At 38.4% G+C, this 14,475-nt stretch overlaps 1 protein-coding gene across 1 annotated transcript in view; it reads right to left on the minus strand.

Moving 5' to 3' along the window:
- Cep295 (centrosomal protein 295kDa) overlaps positions 1–14,475 on the minus strand; it is a 54,036-nt gene that overhangs the window by 19,666 nt on the left and 19,895 nt on the right. Inside the window, 8 exon segments of the mRNA XM_013511832.1 lie at positions 417–3,789; positions 3,957–4,054; positions 4,679–4,816; positions 7,369–7,472; positions 7,611–7,691; positions 10,331–10,552; positions 13,300–13,464; positions 13,673–13,856. Coding sequence (XP_013367286.1) covers positions 417–3,789; positions 3,957–4,054; positions 4,679–4,816; positions 7,369–7,472; positions 7,611–7,691; positions 10,331–10,552; positions 13,300–13,464; positions 13,673–13,856 — 4,365 coding nt within the window.

The raw sequence follows: 14,475 nt of genomic DNA on the forward strand, positions 1-14,475 counted from the left end.
GACAGGGTCTTGCTCTGTACTTCAGGCTGGCCGTCAACTCACTATGTAGCCTAGCCGGGCTCGAACTTGCAACTATCCTCCTGCTTCAGCCTCCCAAATGCTGGGATTACAGGTGTGTGTCACCAAGCCCAGTAAGCCTTGTTTTTTGAGACAGCGTTTCATTAAGCTGTTCAGGCTGACCTTGAACTTGTGGTCCTAGTACGTTAGCCTCCCAAGTAGCTGTGATTACAGGCTGGTGTCACCATGATCAGCACAACTGTTTTAATTTTCACATTTTTTAAGGCAGAAAATTAAAAGCACATTTAAAATCAAACCACTTAACTCTCAGTAAGTACAAACTTTAGTCTTAGGATTAAAACTGAGTCAGGCTTAAACCACCATTGTTTAATCCTTATATATTTAAGGTGAAAATATACCTGGCTGTCTGTAATGAAACCCTTCAATGTCTCTTGATGTTTTTGCGTGTGCTGCTGTAGTGCTGTTCTTCTCTGTACGAGCAATTCTGCCTGGGCTTTTTGGCTGTATTGTAGGAATTCCCTTTGTAGATCCAACTGTTCGCAAAGACCTGCATTATCTTGCTGAACTAAAACAGGCTGTGAGCAGCTCAACAGTCTATCCTGAAATCTTGGGATCACAGAATCACTAGAGGTAGCAGCATGTTCATTCTCAGATAAATACAATTCACAAATGCTTTGAGGTTTAGCTTCTGCAAAAGGTAGTGGAATGAATGAATGCTCTGCTTCCTTGGACAGAAACAAAGAGGAAATGGCATACTCAGCAGATTCACTTTCACCCAACTTACTTTGCTTGTTTAAAAGCAGTTCTTCTTGACATTTCTCTGTAGAATGCACCATTTCCCCATCTAATTCCAACTGTGCTGTCTGTGATGCCTGGGTCTCACCATCATCACCTTTGGTTAGGAAAATCTTCCCAACTGTTTCAGAATAGGCAGCAGGCAATGCAATTTGGGATGGAAGCGAAGAGGAGCTAATCTGCTCAGATGACACCCTTTGTTCCAACTGATTCAACCTTTGCAAAAGCAGTTCTTCTTGGACTTTCTGTCCATATCGAATGGCTTTCCTCTGTGTATCTAACTGCTGCTGAAGTGCCTTCAAATCACCATGGTGAGATTGGATAAAATGCTCAGAAGGTATCTTTTCCTCACATTTGTATTGTCTGGGCAATATTAATTCTTTCTGGGTTTTCTCAGTAGAAGGAAAGGAATTTGTCTGTGTATGCATGTGCTCTTGAAGTGCAATCAGATTATTTTGTTGAAGTAAAACAGGATGTGATAAATTCAACAGCCTGTCAGGCAATCTCTGTATTTCACAATGACCTGAAATTGTGTTATCACTATCTGCAGGCCAAAGTTCTTGGGTTTGGTCAGATTCAGTAGGAGCTAATGAAGCAAATGAATGTTGTGCTCCTAAGGGTGAGGAAATACTAGCCTGCTCAGATTTTCTCCCCTTCCACCCATTCTGCTTAAGTAGAAGTATTTTTTCCTCAGCTTCCTGTCTAGATTGAATGATGGCCTCCCTCTGTGTAGCTAGCTTTTCTTGCAGTGCCTTCAAATTATCTTGCTGAGGCTGAATAAGTTGTGACATCTTTAAAAGCCTATCCTGCAATTCTGGGATCTGAAAACGGCTTGAAGGAATTTTACTATCACTTTCTGTTGACTGAGGTTCCTGGCTTGTACTAGAGCCAACAGAACGTAATGATGCAAATAACAGTTGTCTTACTTGAGGTTCAAATGAAGACAAGCCAGTTTGTTCAGAAGATGTATTTTCTGGGGTTTTCTGACTAAGATGCAAGACCTCTTTCTCTTGGAGTTCCTTCAAATTATCTTGCTGTGGTAGTATATGGTGTGAAAGTCTTTCCTGCAATGTAGTACTCTTAGAATGCCTAAAGGAACCCTTAACATCACTTGTGACTGACATAAACTCCTGGAATCTTTCAGAGTCAGCTACCTGAGGTAAAGATGAAGAGGTACCAGTCTGTTCAGAAGAAATCCTTTTTTCCAACTCACTTTGTTTACATACAAATTCCTGACTTTCCTGTCTAGCATCAAGTATTACCCTCTGTATGTGTGACTGCTCCTGGAGTGCTGTCAAATTATCTTGCTGAGGGAGGCTGTGCTGTGAGAAATTAAGAGACTTATCTTGAAATGGTAGAATCACCAAATGACTAAAGGGAATTATATTCTCCTCAGATGAACGAGGAAATCTTTTGGGTTCAACATTAGCAGAAGTTTGTGAGGTATCTGAATGCTGAATAACCATTTGTAAGGATGAAGAACTGATTTGCCCAGGCAAATTATCCTCCACACCCCTTTGACCATGGGAAAGCAATTTCACTTGTGTATCACATCTAGCCGGAAGGGTATCCCTCTGTGGAGTCACCTCTTCTTGGAGCAACTTCAAATTACCATGAGGTAGAAACTGCTGTAGGAAATCTGATGACCCATCCTGAGATTTTGGGATTTCAGCCCCACTTGAAAGAAGCCCTTTTTCACTGCTGGATAAATGCTGCTCCTGGATTTGCTCAGATTTTCTGTCAGGAAAAGTAAATGTATGCTGAGCTACCTGATATGGCAGAGAAGAGGGCTCAGCCTGTTCAGAACATAGTCTTCCATCCACTTCACTCTGTTTATGTACAAATAAGACTTCTTGAGCTTCTCTCCTAGCCTGATTATCTCTTTGAATCTTTAAAGGTTCTTGGAGAAATTTAAATTTATTTTGTTGTGATAAGATAGGCTGTGAAAAACTCAAAAGACTACCTTGAAGATGTGGAACCACAGGATGGCCTGAGAAAACTGAAGGACTATTCCTGGTTGGAGAAGGTTCCTGGATTCTCCCACAGTCAGCTTTGGCAGAAGGCAGTGAAACAAATGAATCTGAAGCAACCACTGGGAAGAATATAGAGAGACCAGTCTGCTCTTCTAATTCTTTCTGTTTGCACAAAAGAAATTGTTCCTGAGCTTCCCGTCTTGCCTGAAGAACTTCCTTCTGTAGTTCTAACTGTTCTTGAAGAGCCTTCAAATTATCTTGCTGGGCTATGATAGTGTCTGAGGATGGAAAAGGTCGACCACGCATTTGGCTGACTACAGCATGGCTTACAGAAACTGCACTTTTATTCATGGCTGAAAAGGGTTCTTGAATTTTTTCAGACTCAACTTTACTAGGGAGAATAGTAAAAGAATGCTCAGGTACCAGTGGTAGGAACGCAGGTTCAGTAAGTTTCAAAGATACATTTTCACTGTCCTCTGCCACTACTTGATAGGCATCTACAGCTTGAGAAGTTGTTGGCCTCAATGTTTCAGATGTTTCTTGAGTGTCCTGTAACAGCAGCTGCCTATCATGTGACAAAGCACTTGAAAATACATGTAAACCTTTAGGGATTAATTTATAGTCTCCCTTTTGAGTTTCAATCTGAGAGAATGGCCCTAAGTGTTTTTGTGACTCCAAAGACTGCTTGGCTAAAAGATCTGAAGTGCTTGATGTTTCTTTTGTTTCTATCTGTGGAGACTGACTTTGTCTTGGTACATGAATACAGTCTTGCTTTAATTTCGAGATATGAATGGGTTGATATTTGTTAAGAGTCAACTTGAATCTCTGACTTGGATCCCAATCTTGTGATGCAGCAGTGGATTTTTCAGATTCCTGTGTTGGTACTGCTATAATGGAATCAGGTATCAATGATGTAGCTGATGTTGATGGGTACCTTTCTTTTAACATAACCTGATATTCAAGTAATCGTCTCCTGGCTATTTCCACAGATTGCTTGTGTAACCTACCAAGAACAAACATAACAACAAATGAAAAAAATGATCCAACTATCAAGTGTTTAGAAATCTAAATTTAGAAATCTATATCCAATTAGATCTTCATATAAGCCAAATAAGAAATCCAAAACACGTGCCATATACTGTCATATGGAAATTATACCCTAACCAATACCTGTTTTGTTGTAAAAGCTGCTGTTGGTAGTTATGAATCATCTGCCTATGACTATCTTCATCAGAAAATACAGGGAATGATACTGAAGTAGTGCCGACCTGATAAAAGACAAAACTGCTAATTAAAAGGCAAATTCAGAACAAGTACTAAAGTATTTTGTGTAAACCTAACCTCCAGAATTGTAAATTTTTCCCATCGAAGTACTAACCAGATATGACCCTGCTTGGCTTTGAGATCAGATGAGATCAGGTTTGTTCAGGTTGGTATGGCCTGAATTGTAGAATTATAAATTTCTATACAGTTTTATTTACATATTTATTTTTATATTACTGGGGACAGAACTCAGGGCCTTCTCACTAAGCTACATCCCCAGCCTTTTTTTGAAAAAATTCAAGACAGGCTCTCACTAAACCATAAAGTTATCAGAGCTGTGCTCAAAAACTTGCAATTCTCATGCCTCAGCCTCCAAGAGGGCTGGGATTACAGACATGTACCACTATATACCACATAAAATCATAGTCAAATTTCTATTGAAAGCACATTTATATTGGCACTCTAGGGACCCTCAAAGAAAAAAACCATCAGGTTGACAGAAACTTGTTATTACATATACATTATTAAAAGAGCAAATAAAAATTAGAGACAATTTATTTTCTGAATTCTGTGACTACTCGTATTTCCTTGTCCCACAGTGATTCATGTAAAGATTTCACGTCTCCTACCGCAGTTCGTTGAGCTCTTTTTCTTCTTTCTTCTTCCAGCTGAGCCCTGAAGCAGTCAGTTTCTAGTCTTAATTTCTGTTGTTCAATTTGTTCAAGTAATTCCAACTGCTTTTGCTTCTGCTCTTCTATTTCCATTATCTAGATAATAAAAATACTATTGCTCTATTAACAACAAGCTCCTACAAAACACTAAAAAGCAACAGACTTAATCACGAAGAGTATGGATTATCTATGAAGGGGTGTTTATCTATGTTACTGGCAATGCCAGAAGTAAGACATGGCAAAGCAGGAAAAGAGAAAAGGGAGAGAAAGGTAAAGCAGCAGTAATAAAAGAAGGAATAAACTATGTCTCTCTTGTGGAAGCACTAGGAGATCCTGAGTACCACTGAAGAACCACCCCCAGAGCAGCAGCAAATGGTATGCAGCCAAATTCTATGTTCATATCTTTAATTTTCCCTTGTTCCCAGTATGAATAATGACTAAATAAATAAATACGGAGGCCCCCAAACCTCTGATTTCTTAGGGACACCCATTAAGAGAATAGTTATCTATTTTTTTCCTTCTTTTTGAGTCAGGGTCTCACTATGTAGTTTAGGCTAATCTTGAACTATGTAGCTTGCTGGCCTCAAACTCTCAGCGATCCTCTTGCCTCAACCTTCCCAGTGCTAGGATTAGTCATGTGCCACTATGCCCAGCAATACAGTAGTTAGCTAGTTTTATTGCCTGCCAAATGTAGTACCTAGTACAGGTCCTGATACACAGATAAAAATTTACAGAATTTTTAAAAAAAAGCATGTGTAATTTTATAAAGAGTACTTCTAGTAGAGATAATGAAGAAAAATCCTATTTTCAGAGTCAAAAAAGTCCTGACTTGACACTTACCCTCTACCAGGCAATAGGTGCCATAGCTGAGCACCTGTCATCTTCCTTACTTTCGTCATAGGAGCCACTGAATTTAGATTATTTACGGTGCCTTTTTTCCTTCCCCTCCCCTATCTTCCCTTTCCCATCTTTTGAGACAGGGTGTCACTCCATTGCTCAGGCTGGCCTCAAACCCACAAGCTGCCTACCTCAGTCTCCCCAGTAGCTGCAATTACAGGCATACATGAATTGAACAATCATTTCTCAAAAGAAGTAAAAAGGGCAAGTGAACATATAAAAGTTGTTCAACAGCATTAGCCATTACAGAAATGTAAATCAAAACAATGTTGAGATTCCATCTAACCCTGATCAGCATGGCTATCCTCAGGAACACAAAAAACAATGACTGCTGGCAAAGATGTGGGGAAAAGGAACTCTCTTACCTTGTTGGAGGGAATGTAAGGTATGAAAACTATTATGAAAATCAATATAGTGATTCCTCAAAAAACTAAACAAAGAAATTCCATTTGGCCCATTTATACACCTCCTTGAGTATACTCGTGAGAGTATAAGTCATCATACGATCGAGATATATCTCAACCCATACTCATAGCAGTGCAATTCACAATAGCTAAGCCCTGGAAACAGCCCAGGTCCCCATCAAAGGATAAAATGGGTAAAGAAAAGGTGGTGTATATACACAATGGAATATCATTCAATCATATATAAAGAATAAAATTATGTCATTTGCATTAATGGAAATTGAGACCATGACACCAAGTGAAAGAAGTCAAGACTCAGAAAGTTAGATATTTCTTCTTATATGGGAAACCTAAGCTATAAATAATAAAATAAAGGAGAAATGGTATGAAGCTAGAAGGTAGACTACTGGAGACAGGGAAGCAGATCATGGGAAGGAGGATGCCTTCCCGTGTAACAGCAAATGGGTGAAGGGATTGAAAATGATCAAGGTGGGTGCATGCCTCTAATCCCAGCTCTCGGGGGCTGAGACAGGAGGCTTGCTCTTGCTGTGAGTTCCAGGACAGCGTGGGCTACATAGTGAGTTCAGGGTCAGCCTGAACTACTGAGCAAGACCCTGTCTTAAAAAAAAAAAAGGATCAAGATAATGTTATACATATGCACTAGTTTCCCCAAACATCATTATTCTGTACTACAAACATGTACTAATTAAAAAATAAAATAAATTTTTAAAAAGCAGAGCTAACCAAAATTACAGGTAAAAAGGTTCAAATTAAAATTTTCACCAGGCATGGTGGTGCATGCCTGTAATCCTAGCACTCAGGAGGCTGAGGCAGGAGGATCGTTGCGAGTTCAAGACCAGCCTGGACTAAAAAGTGAGCTCAAGGCCAGGCTGAACTGCATAGTGAGACCCTAAAAAGACAAAAGAAAAAAATAAACTAAAATTTTCCCATAAAAAAACTACTTTTCAAAGGTCTTTGGGGAACACAAAGCCCATCTCAGTGTCTAATACGTACTAGGCATTGTAGCTGAAGTTATATGGATAAATTGACTTTTTGTTTGTTTGTTTTGCTAGTACTGAAGATTGAACTCAGGACCTTGCACATGGTCAGTGAGTGATCTACCACTAAGCTACATCTCCTGCCCAAAGTAAAATTTTCTAAAGCTAGTAAGGATCTAATCAGAAGTACAAAGACAGATTGCATTTTATCAGGGGAATGTCTGTGTAAGACAAGGTAGGATACGTGACAATCAAAAATAGCCAGATGGCAAGACAAATTACACAAGCCAAACAAAATTTCATTACTTAGGAGAAAAAAGTAACCTTTAAAAATAAAATTTCATATTACCTGTTTCTGCCTTGCTGACATTCTAACTCTGACTGCTTCCTCTTGAGGGTGAAGTAGAACTGAACTCTGAGGTACAGCTGTGACAGGTAGAGTCTCATTGATTTCTATGAGAATCCCCAAAACAAAAATTAGTCCCAATAATTTAGCATTTTGACACCATTATCATGCCTTTACATGTAAGCTTACATATAATCTTACTAGGGAAAAGATATAAAGAGTCTTAAGATGATAAAAACAAGCACCTTGTTCCTTTCCACATGAAAGTGGCTCATCTTCACTAGTAAATGGTCCAGACTCAATTGTCAGTATATCACTTTCCATAACTGTAACAGATAATACCATTGTTAACATAATCCTATCTTCAAGCTTAAAGGAGGCATAATAACAAAAAATCTGCATTCCAATAACTATTTAATCTTAGTCCACCTAAATGTCTTAGTTAAAATCCAGTTACCTTTTTTTCCCTTTAATTTTGCCATACTGGGGATTGAACCCACAAAGCCCACACAAACCATATGCCTGATCTTTTTGAGAAATGAAAGAACCCAGCCTCGCAGGACAGTGGCTCGAGTGGGAAATGTGGCAAAAAATGGAGTCAGAAAGATGACAAGGGTAGAAGTGAGTGTGTGTGTGTGTGTGTGTGTGTGTGTGTGTGTGTAGGGTATACAAAACTGTGATGCCACTGCAATCACTTTGGTTTTCACTGAGTGAAACTAGAGGACTTCACAGGATTTCTTCCTGTGTTTTCACAGGATCACTTAGTGAACAGACTCTAGGAAGGAGATACAAAAGCTGAAGGTAGAGACCACTACAAGAATTTATACCAGAATCAGCACAGTGGCACATGCCTGTAAATCCACGTTTTCATCAGAGTCAGACAAGACAATTCCAAGATTGAGGCTAGCCTGGGCAACTTAATGAGCCTCTCTCAAAATACAAAATACAAAGGGCTGGGCTCAGTATTAGAGTACCCCTGAGTTCGATACTGTACCACACACAAAAAAGGAATCTGTGTTATAAAACAAATGTGGCTTAAAGCAGGATGATATGTAGTAAGAAATGGTTGGGCTTTAGATACATTTTGAGGTTAGGACCAACTCAATTTGCTGCTGGACAGATTTAAGGTATGAAAAAATGGAAAGCAAATCATTACAGACTTTTGGCCTGAAGAAAGAAATGACAATATCCCCAGTTTTTAAACTGTGGAAGAAAAGCAGGTGTAGGGTAAGAGGAGATACCAGGAGTTCAGTTTTGGACAAATTTAAGATGTTATTAGATCGTAGCATGGTGGTACAAACTGGAGTTATAATCTCAGCACTCAAGAGCCTGAGGCATGGGAATCTCAAGTTTGAGATTCTCACAGTAAGACCCTGTCTCAAATAACTAAAATGGGTTGGGGAAAAGGTTACCAGACATACAAGGGGAGATGTCAAATAAATAGTTAAGTAAATGAGCTGAATTTAAAAGGGAGGGCAATCCTAGAAACACACTTTGGAAGACATTAGTATATAAACAGTGATATAAAGTATAACATTAGAGATCAACTACGGAGTTTTGATATAAAGAAGAGATTTGAGGAATGCGCTCTGGGGACAATGGCTAGCGCTTGTGGAAAAATGGATAACCAATAAAGGAAACCATGAAGAAGGAACCAATGAGGTAGTAAGACTAAGAGCGGTATCAAAAGACCAAGTGAAGTGTCTATTTCAAGGCTTCCTGTAATCACTTCTCTCAAAAGTCTGCTGGCAAAACATTTTCATACAATTACAAACACATCTTTAAAGGAATCCAAAATATAAAACTTCAAGAAACGAAACAAATCGGAGAAGAGTTCTGTCTTTATAATTCTCATTTGCTAAAATATAATTGAAGGAATATTGTACATATGATCTTTATAAATTCTAGAAATATACTTAATAGCCTACTTACAACCAAAGCTATTCTTTGAAATTAACAACAACAACAACAAAAATCATGGGCGGGAATGTAAAAGAGACACAAAATACACCTAGTATAAACTGTGAATATGTCTGCTATGGTTTGTGTCTGGATGTCCCCTCAAAGCCTCATGCAGTCACTGAGTGGGCTTCTAGAGTTTATGATTGATTCATGGCCCAATGTTGGGATTATGGGTATGAGTGTTACACCTGGCCTGGGGCAGGTAGTTTTGCATACAATGTAAGGGAGGAAAAGAGGTTGCTTGCTGCCACTCCTCCCTTTTTTGCTCTTGTTGCTTTTGCTGTTTTCCACCACCATGAACTGTTGCCCTCTGCTATGTGCCACTCTGCCTGGGAGCCAGCCAAGTATGGACTGAAACCTCCACAAACTGTAAGCTAAATAAACTTTTCCTTCCTTTATCGTGGGTGTTGGGTATTTTCTCTCAGCCATGAGAGAAGAGTAACTGAGACAATTTTCTAATCTTTTTTTCTTAAAGACTTTTTTTTTGTCTTTTTGAGACAGAGTCTCACTATGCAGTTCAGCCTGGCCTTGAGCTCACTTTGTAGCCCAGGCTGGCCTCAAACTTACAAGGATCCTCCTGCCTCAGCCTCCCAAGTGGTGCTATTGCCAACATGCACCACCATGCCCAGCTGTTCTAATCTTTTGATTCAGAGATTCTTCGAAGTTCTTCCTAAGGACATAAGGATGTGGGCAAAGACCTCACCAGAAATACCCACAACAAACAAACAAGTGAACAAAGGAAACAGCCTAAAATTCCAGTAATAGGGTACTGGTTAACTCTGGTTCATCATTACACTGGAATTTACATATGTAGATAACAGGTAATACTATAATGAAAGCAATCTACAAGGAGATTAAGTTTTTCATTACCTGTTGCCTCTAAATAACAGGACTATGCTTTTAAACTTTTGATTTGTTCTTTAATTTTTCAAAAAATAAGCATGGCTTTAAACAACAACTTACAGCTTATACACTATAGAACAAGACTACTGGAGAGAATCACCTTGTTCCTGCTCCGTGGATAGCATTCCTTCCTCACTGGTAATTGTTCCAGATTCAATTGTTCGTGCTTTACTCTCAGTTTCACTAACGGTCGTAATCATTTCACTTTCATCTTCAGACACGGATTTAATTGTCCAGAGAGATTTTTGATTACGAATCTTATTTAATAACCTTTTGAAAAGAACTTTTGAAGGGACCTCTTGGGTCTTTATTGACAAGGGATCTAAAAGAGGAAAAAACAAAAGCAAAAACCCCCTTATTCAGTACCTATTTATTACATGGCAGCCAAATTGTTGTATTTTTATACTCAGATACTGTTCTAATCACTTAGTTAAAACAAAAGTACAACTTTATTTTTGTCAATACTTACAAGTTATCATAGATATGATGCTTTTTGAGTCCACTCATATTTTTATCACCAGGAACAATATTTTCAACTTAAATTTAGATGTAAAGTTGCCAAAATTCAACTATTTTCCAATAATATCCATGTAACCGAAATTATAAGTTTAAAAACTTATCAGGCTGGGTGTGGTGGTGCAAGCCTGTAATCCCAGCACTCAGCAGGCTGAGGCAGGAGGATCCTTGTGAGTTAGAGACCAGCCTCAGCTACAAAGCGAGCTCAAGGCCAGTCTGAACTCTATAGCAAGACCCTGTCTCCAAAAAAAAAAAAAACTTATCAGGAGGATGTTTATCCTGGTTGCTACATGATGGCAGACTGCATAGCTCCTAATGAACTTCTCAGTAAGGGTAGTTTTGAAAATACATGCTGTAAGGTTCTATACTGTTTGCTAGAGAATGGTTCTAAATATGGCTCTGTACTTCTTAGCAGCCTACAGAGGAAAACTTTACTTTAAAATCTAAAATCAAATCAGTTGTTCTCAAATCATTCCTTGTATTATCTGAGAAAATTTCTTCCATCTATCTTCATAACAATCCTTTTAATTATCAAAAATCAAAAACAAGATATTGATTAAAATATTCTTCCATATGAGCTAATGATAAATGCTAAAAGTCAGAACTACTAATTCTCTAAGGAAACAAAACAGCAAACATGCAGTTCTTTGGCTTAACCAAGAAATAAAACCTAAGAACATCTATAGGAGTAGATATTGAAAACTGGCAAAATGTACATCTTTGTGACCCACATTTTTACAAATATCTAGTTGACTTATAACTTACAAATGATAAAGTACACAAAATTGAAAGCTACAGCTCAATGAATTTTACAGGTGTGTCTACTCAACATCATCTAGATCACTACACAGAACACTTCAGCACCTTGAAGGCTTTTTCATGCCTCTTCCCAGTCAATATACTTTAAAGATAACCACTATTTTATCTTTAAGGCCATAGGCTCATTTTATCTACTTGATTTATTTTTAACTTTATATAAACATACAATCATATACTTAGGTAATCGTGTGTGTGTGTGTGTGTGTGTGTGTGTGTGTGTGTGTGTGTGTGTCTGTGTCTCCTCGGGTATGCACTGAGCTACAACCCCAGCCCTTTTTAAAATACATTTTGTTTTGAGATGAGGTCATTCTAAGTTGTCCAGACTAGACTCAAATTTGCCATCCCCCTGCCTTAGCCTCCCAGAGCTCTGGGATTACAGATATGTACAACCACACATGGATAATCCACTCACTTTTAAGAAATATTAAGTAACAATATCTTAAAATAAGAACTTAAGAAACAATAGAATTCCTAGCTTTTTGTCTTTTTTTTCCCCCTTCTTTTTTTAAAGAGATGGGGTCTCACTGCTGTTCAGGTTTGCCCTGACTTCCTGAGACAAGAGATCTTCCTGCCTAAGCCTTTGGAGTTCTTAGGGCTACAGAAATGTGCCATAATGCCCAGCATCCTAGGTTTTTATGAAAAAAAAAAAAATCAAAAGACTTGGCAATAACAACTCAGCAAGTCTAAAAAGGATCAGCTGGGGCTGAAAACTAACTGTCCCTTTGGGCAAGGCCAGACTTATTCTGACAAATTAGATATCTGAATGATACTCTTTCTCCCTCACCAAAACAACTAAAATAGCTGGATGAGATAGTAAAAACATTTTTTTAAAGACACTGCTGATATGGCAAGAAAAAACATTCTGGAGGAGCTAAAAACAAAGTTTAAGTGGGAACCTTGGATGAAAGGCAAGTAGCACCGAAAGCATTTTTCATGAAATTTATGTGAAAGCCAAAATACAGTACCTTATACTTGTTTAAACAGCAGTGTGGGCATAGAAGGAACAGATAAAGCCTTGAGCCTCCACAAAGGAATCAAACAGGAGACCTACATAAAGCTGGACCCTAAAGAGCTGCTTACTTCTACAGTAAAGGATGCAGATTATAAAGACAGCCTGAGTGGTTTTTTAAAAAGGCAGAATTCATAGAGACAGGAGAATGAAGAGGTCAATTCAATGAAGGGGAAGTGTTCATAAAGGAGAAGTGGAAATAAAAGAGAGAAATGTTGAAGGTAAATTGAATATGGTACCATCACCAAGATAAAGAAGGAAAAGTAGGTTTCACGAAAGATGATGAAAATTTTATTGTTGGATACTGAGTTTTAAGTGTCTGTGGGATAGTCAAGTGAAAAAGTTCTGGATGCTGGAGATAAGAGATGAAGGTAAGCCATCAGTTTGTACTATTCATCCCAATACATGAAATATCTACTAGTAAGGGGACAAAATTGGATTTCTGGTAATGAAGTCTAAAAACAAATGCTGACCCTTCACATGACTTCAGAATTGAACATCAAACTTAAACTAAAAATCTCCACACTATATAACTTCCCTCTTATGTATATGAAATGAATCCATAAAGATGGAAATATGAAAACATTGTTTCCTCCTGCCACCACTCCAATTAGTATCAGTCACTGTTTGCACTTAAAGTAGACCTAATCTTCCTAACTGATGGCTAATGAATACTACATTTGTCTGTGTAATATTGTAATATTCAGTTTAGAAGGGGCGTTTACCGTCTGTTTCACTAGAACGTATTTCAGCTTCTGTCAGTGGAAGGTTCTCAGCTTCACCTATATTTTCTTGGTCCACTGAAAGGTCCAATTCTTCATCTTGCATCTGATCAGTCACAGTGGGCAAAGGTTCTGGTTCAAGATGCAAGACCAGGTTTCCTTTCACCTCTTAATAAAGAAATATAGAGATGTATCCATTCCAGTGATTAAAAAGAATATATATCATAAAAATTTTAAAGGCCATCATAGTTTCTAAATCTAAATTATGAGGGCCTCTTCCAAACTGAAAACTCATTTCAAAATAAAAACTGCTTTATCATTACAAATGTATTTTCCCACCAAAAGCGCTGCTGAAAATCTACTGAAAATATCTTACTCCTGTCTGCATTGTACATATCTTCAAATGCAAATTCCAGTTCTCTCTGCCAGTCTTCTTTCATTTCACTGCGTTTGTATGGAAGTTCAACTAGCTGTGGTGGCATCTGTGCTACAGTCAGTTTCCTACGAGCCAGGTCTTCTTGTTGTAGCTGTTTGAGTTCTTTCATTAGTTTCTCTTGATTCTTCAAGAATAAAAAGATTAATGAGAGCTGAGTCAAACCTGATAGTAACATTAATGTGGGGAAACCACGAGCAACAGTGCCTAGCATTCCCTCCCCTCCTCTATCACTTGTTCTGCCATAAGACAAATTACATTAATTAATTTGTCCATTCAACAAATATTTGCTGAATGCCAGTTACCACAAGTGCTAGGGGCAGAAAAAAAAATCTCACCCCTAACCTAGCAGTGAGATCAACAAACTATGATTCAACCGATGATATTTCTTGTTACTCCATACTTTTTTGGGTTTTTTGAGACAGGGTCTTGCTACATAGTTCAGGCTGGCCTTGAACTCACTATGGAGCTCAGGCTGTCTTTAAATCTTCTGACTCAGCCTCCTGAGTGCTGGGATTATAAGAGTGCACCACCACACCTGCCTACTCCATACTCTTATGATTCCCAGGATTAAAGTGGATCTACAGTGCTGGTGCAGTGCTTGCCGGGCATGTAGGAACACCCATGTTTAATCCCCAGCACTACAGAAAAAAGGAGGGGGTTGGAGGGTGGGATCTGCTTGCATCCCTTTAAGCCTAGAAATGGATAATAGAAAATATAAGCAGTATTTTAGTGAGGTTACATAA

Source organism: Chinchilla lanigera, unplaced genomic scaffold (genome assembly GCF_000276665.1).
Source record: "Chinchilla lanigera isolate Chin_1 unplaced genomic scaffold, ChiLan1.0 scaffold00013, whole genome shotgun sequence".
Taxonomy (NCBI): Eukaryota; Metazoa; Chordata; class Mammalia; order Rodentia; family Chinchillidae; genus Chinchilla; species Chinchilla lanigera.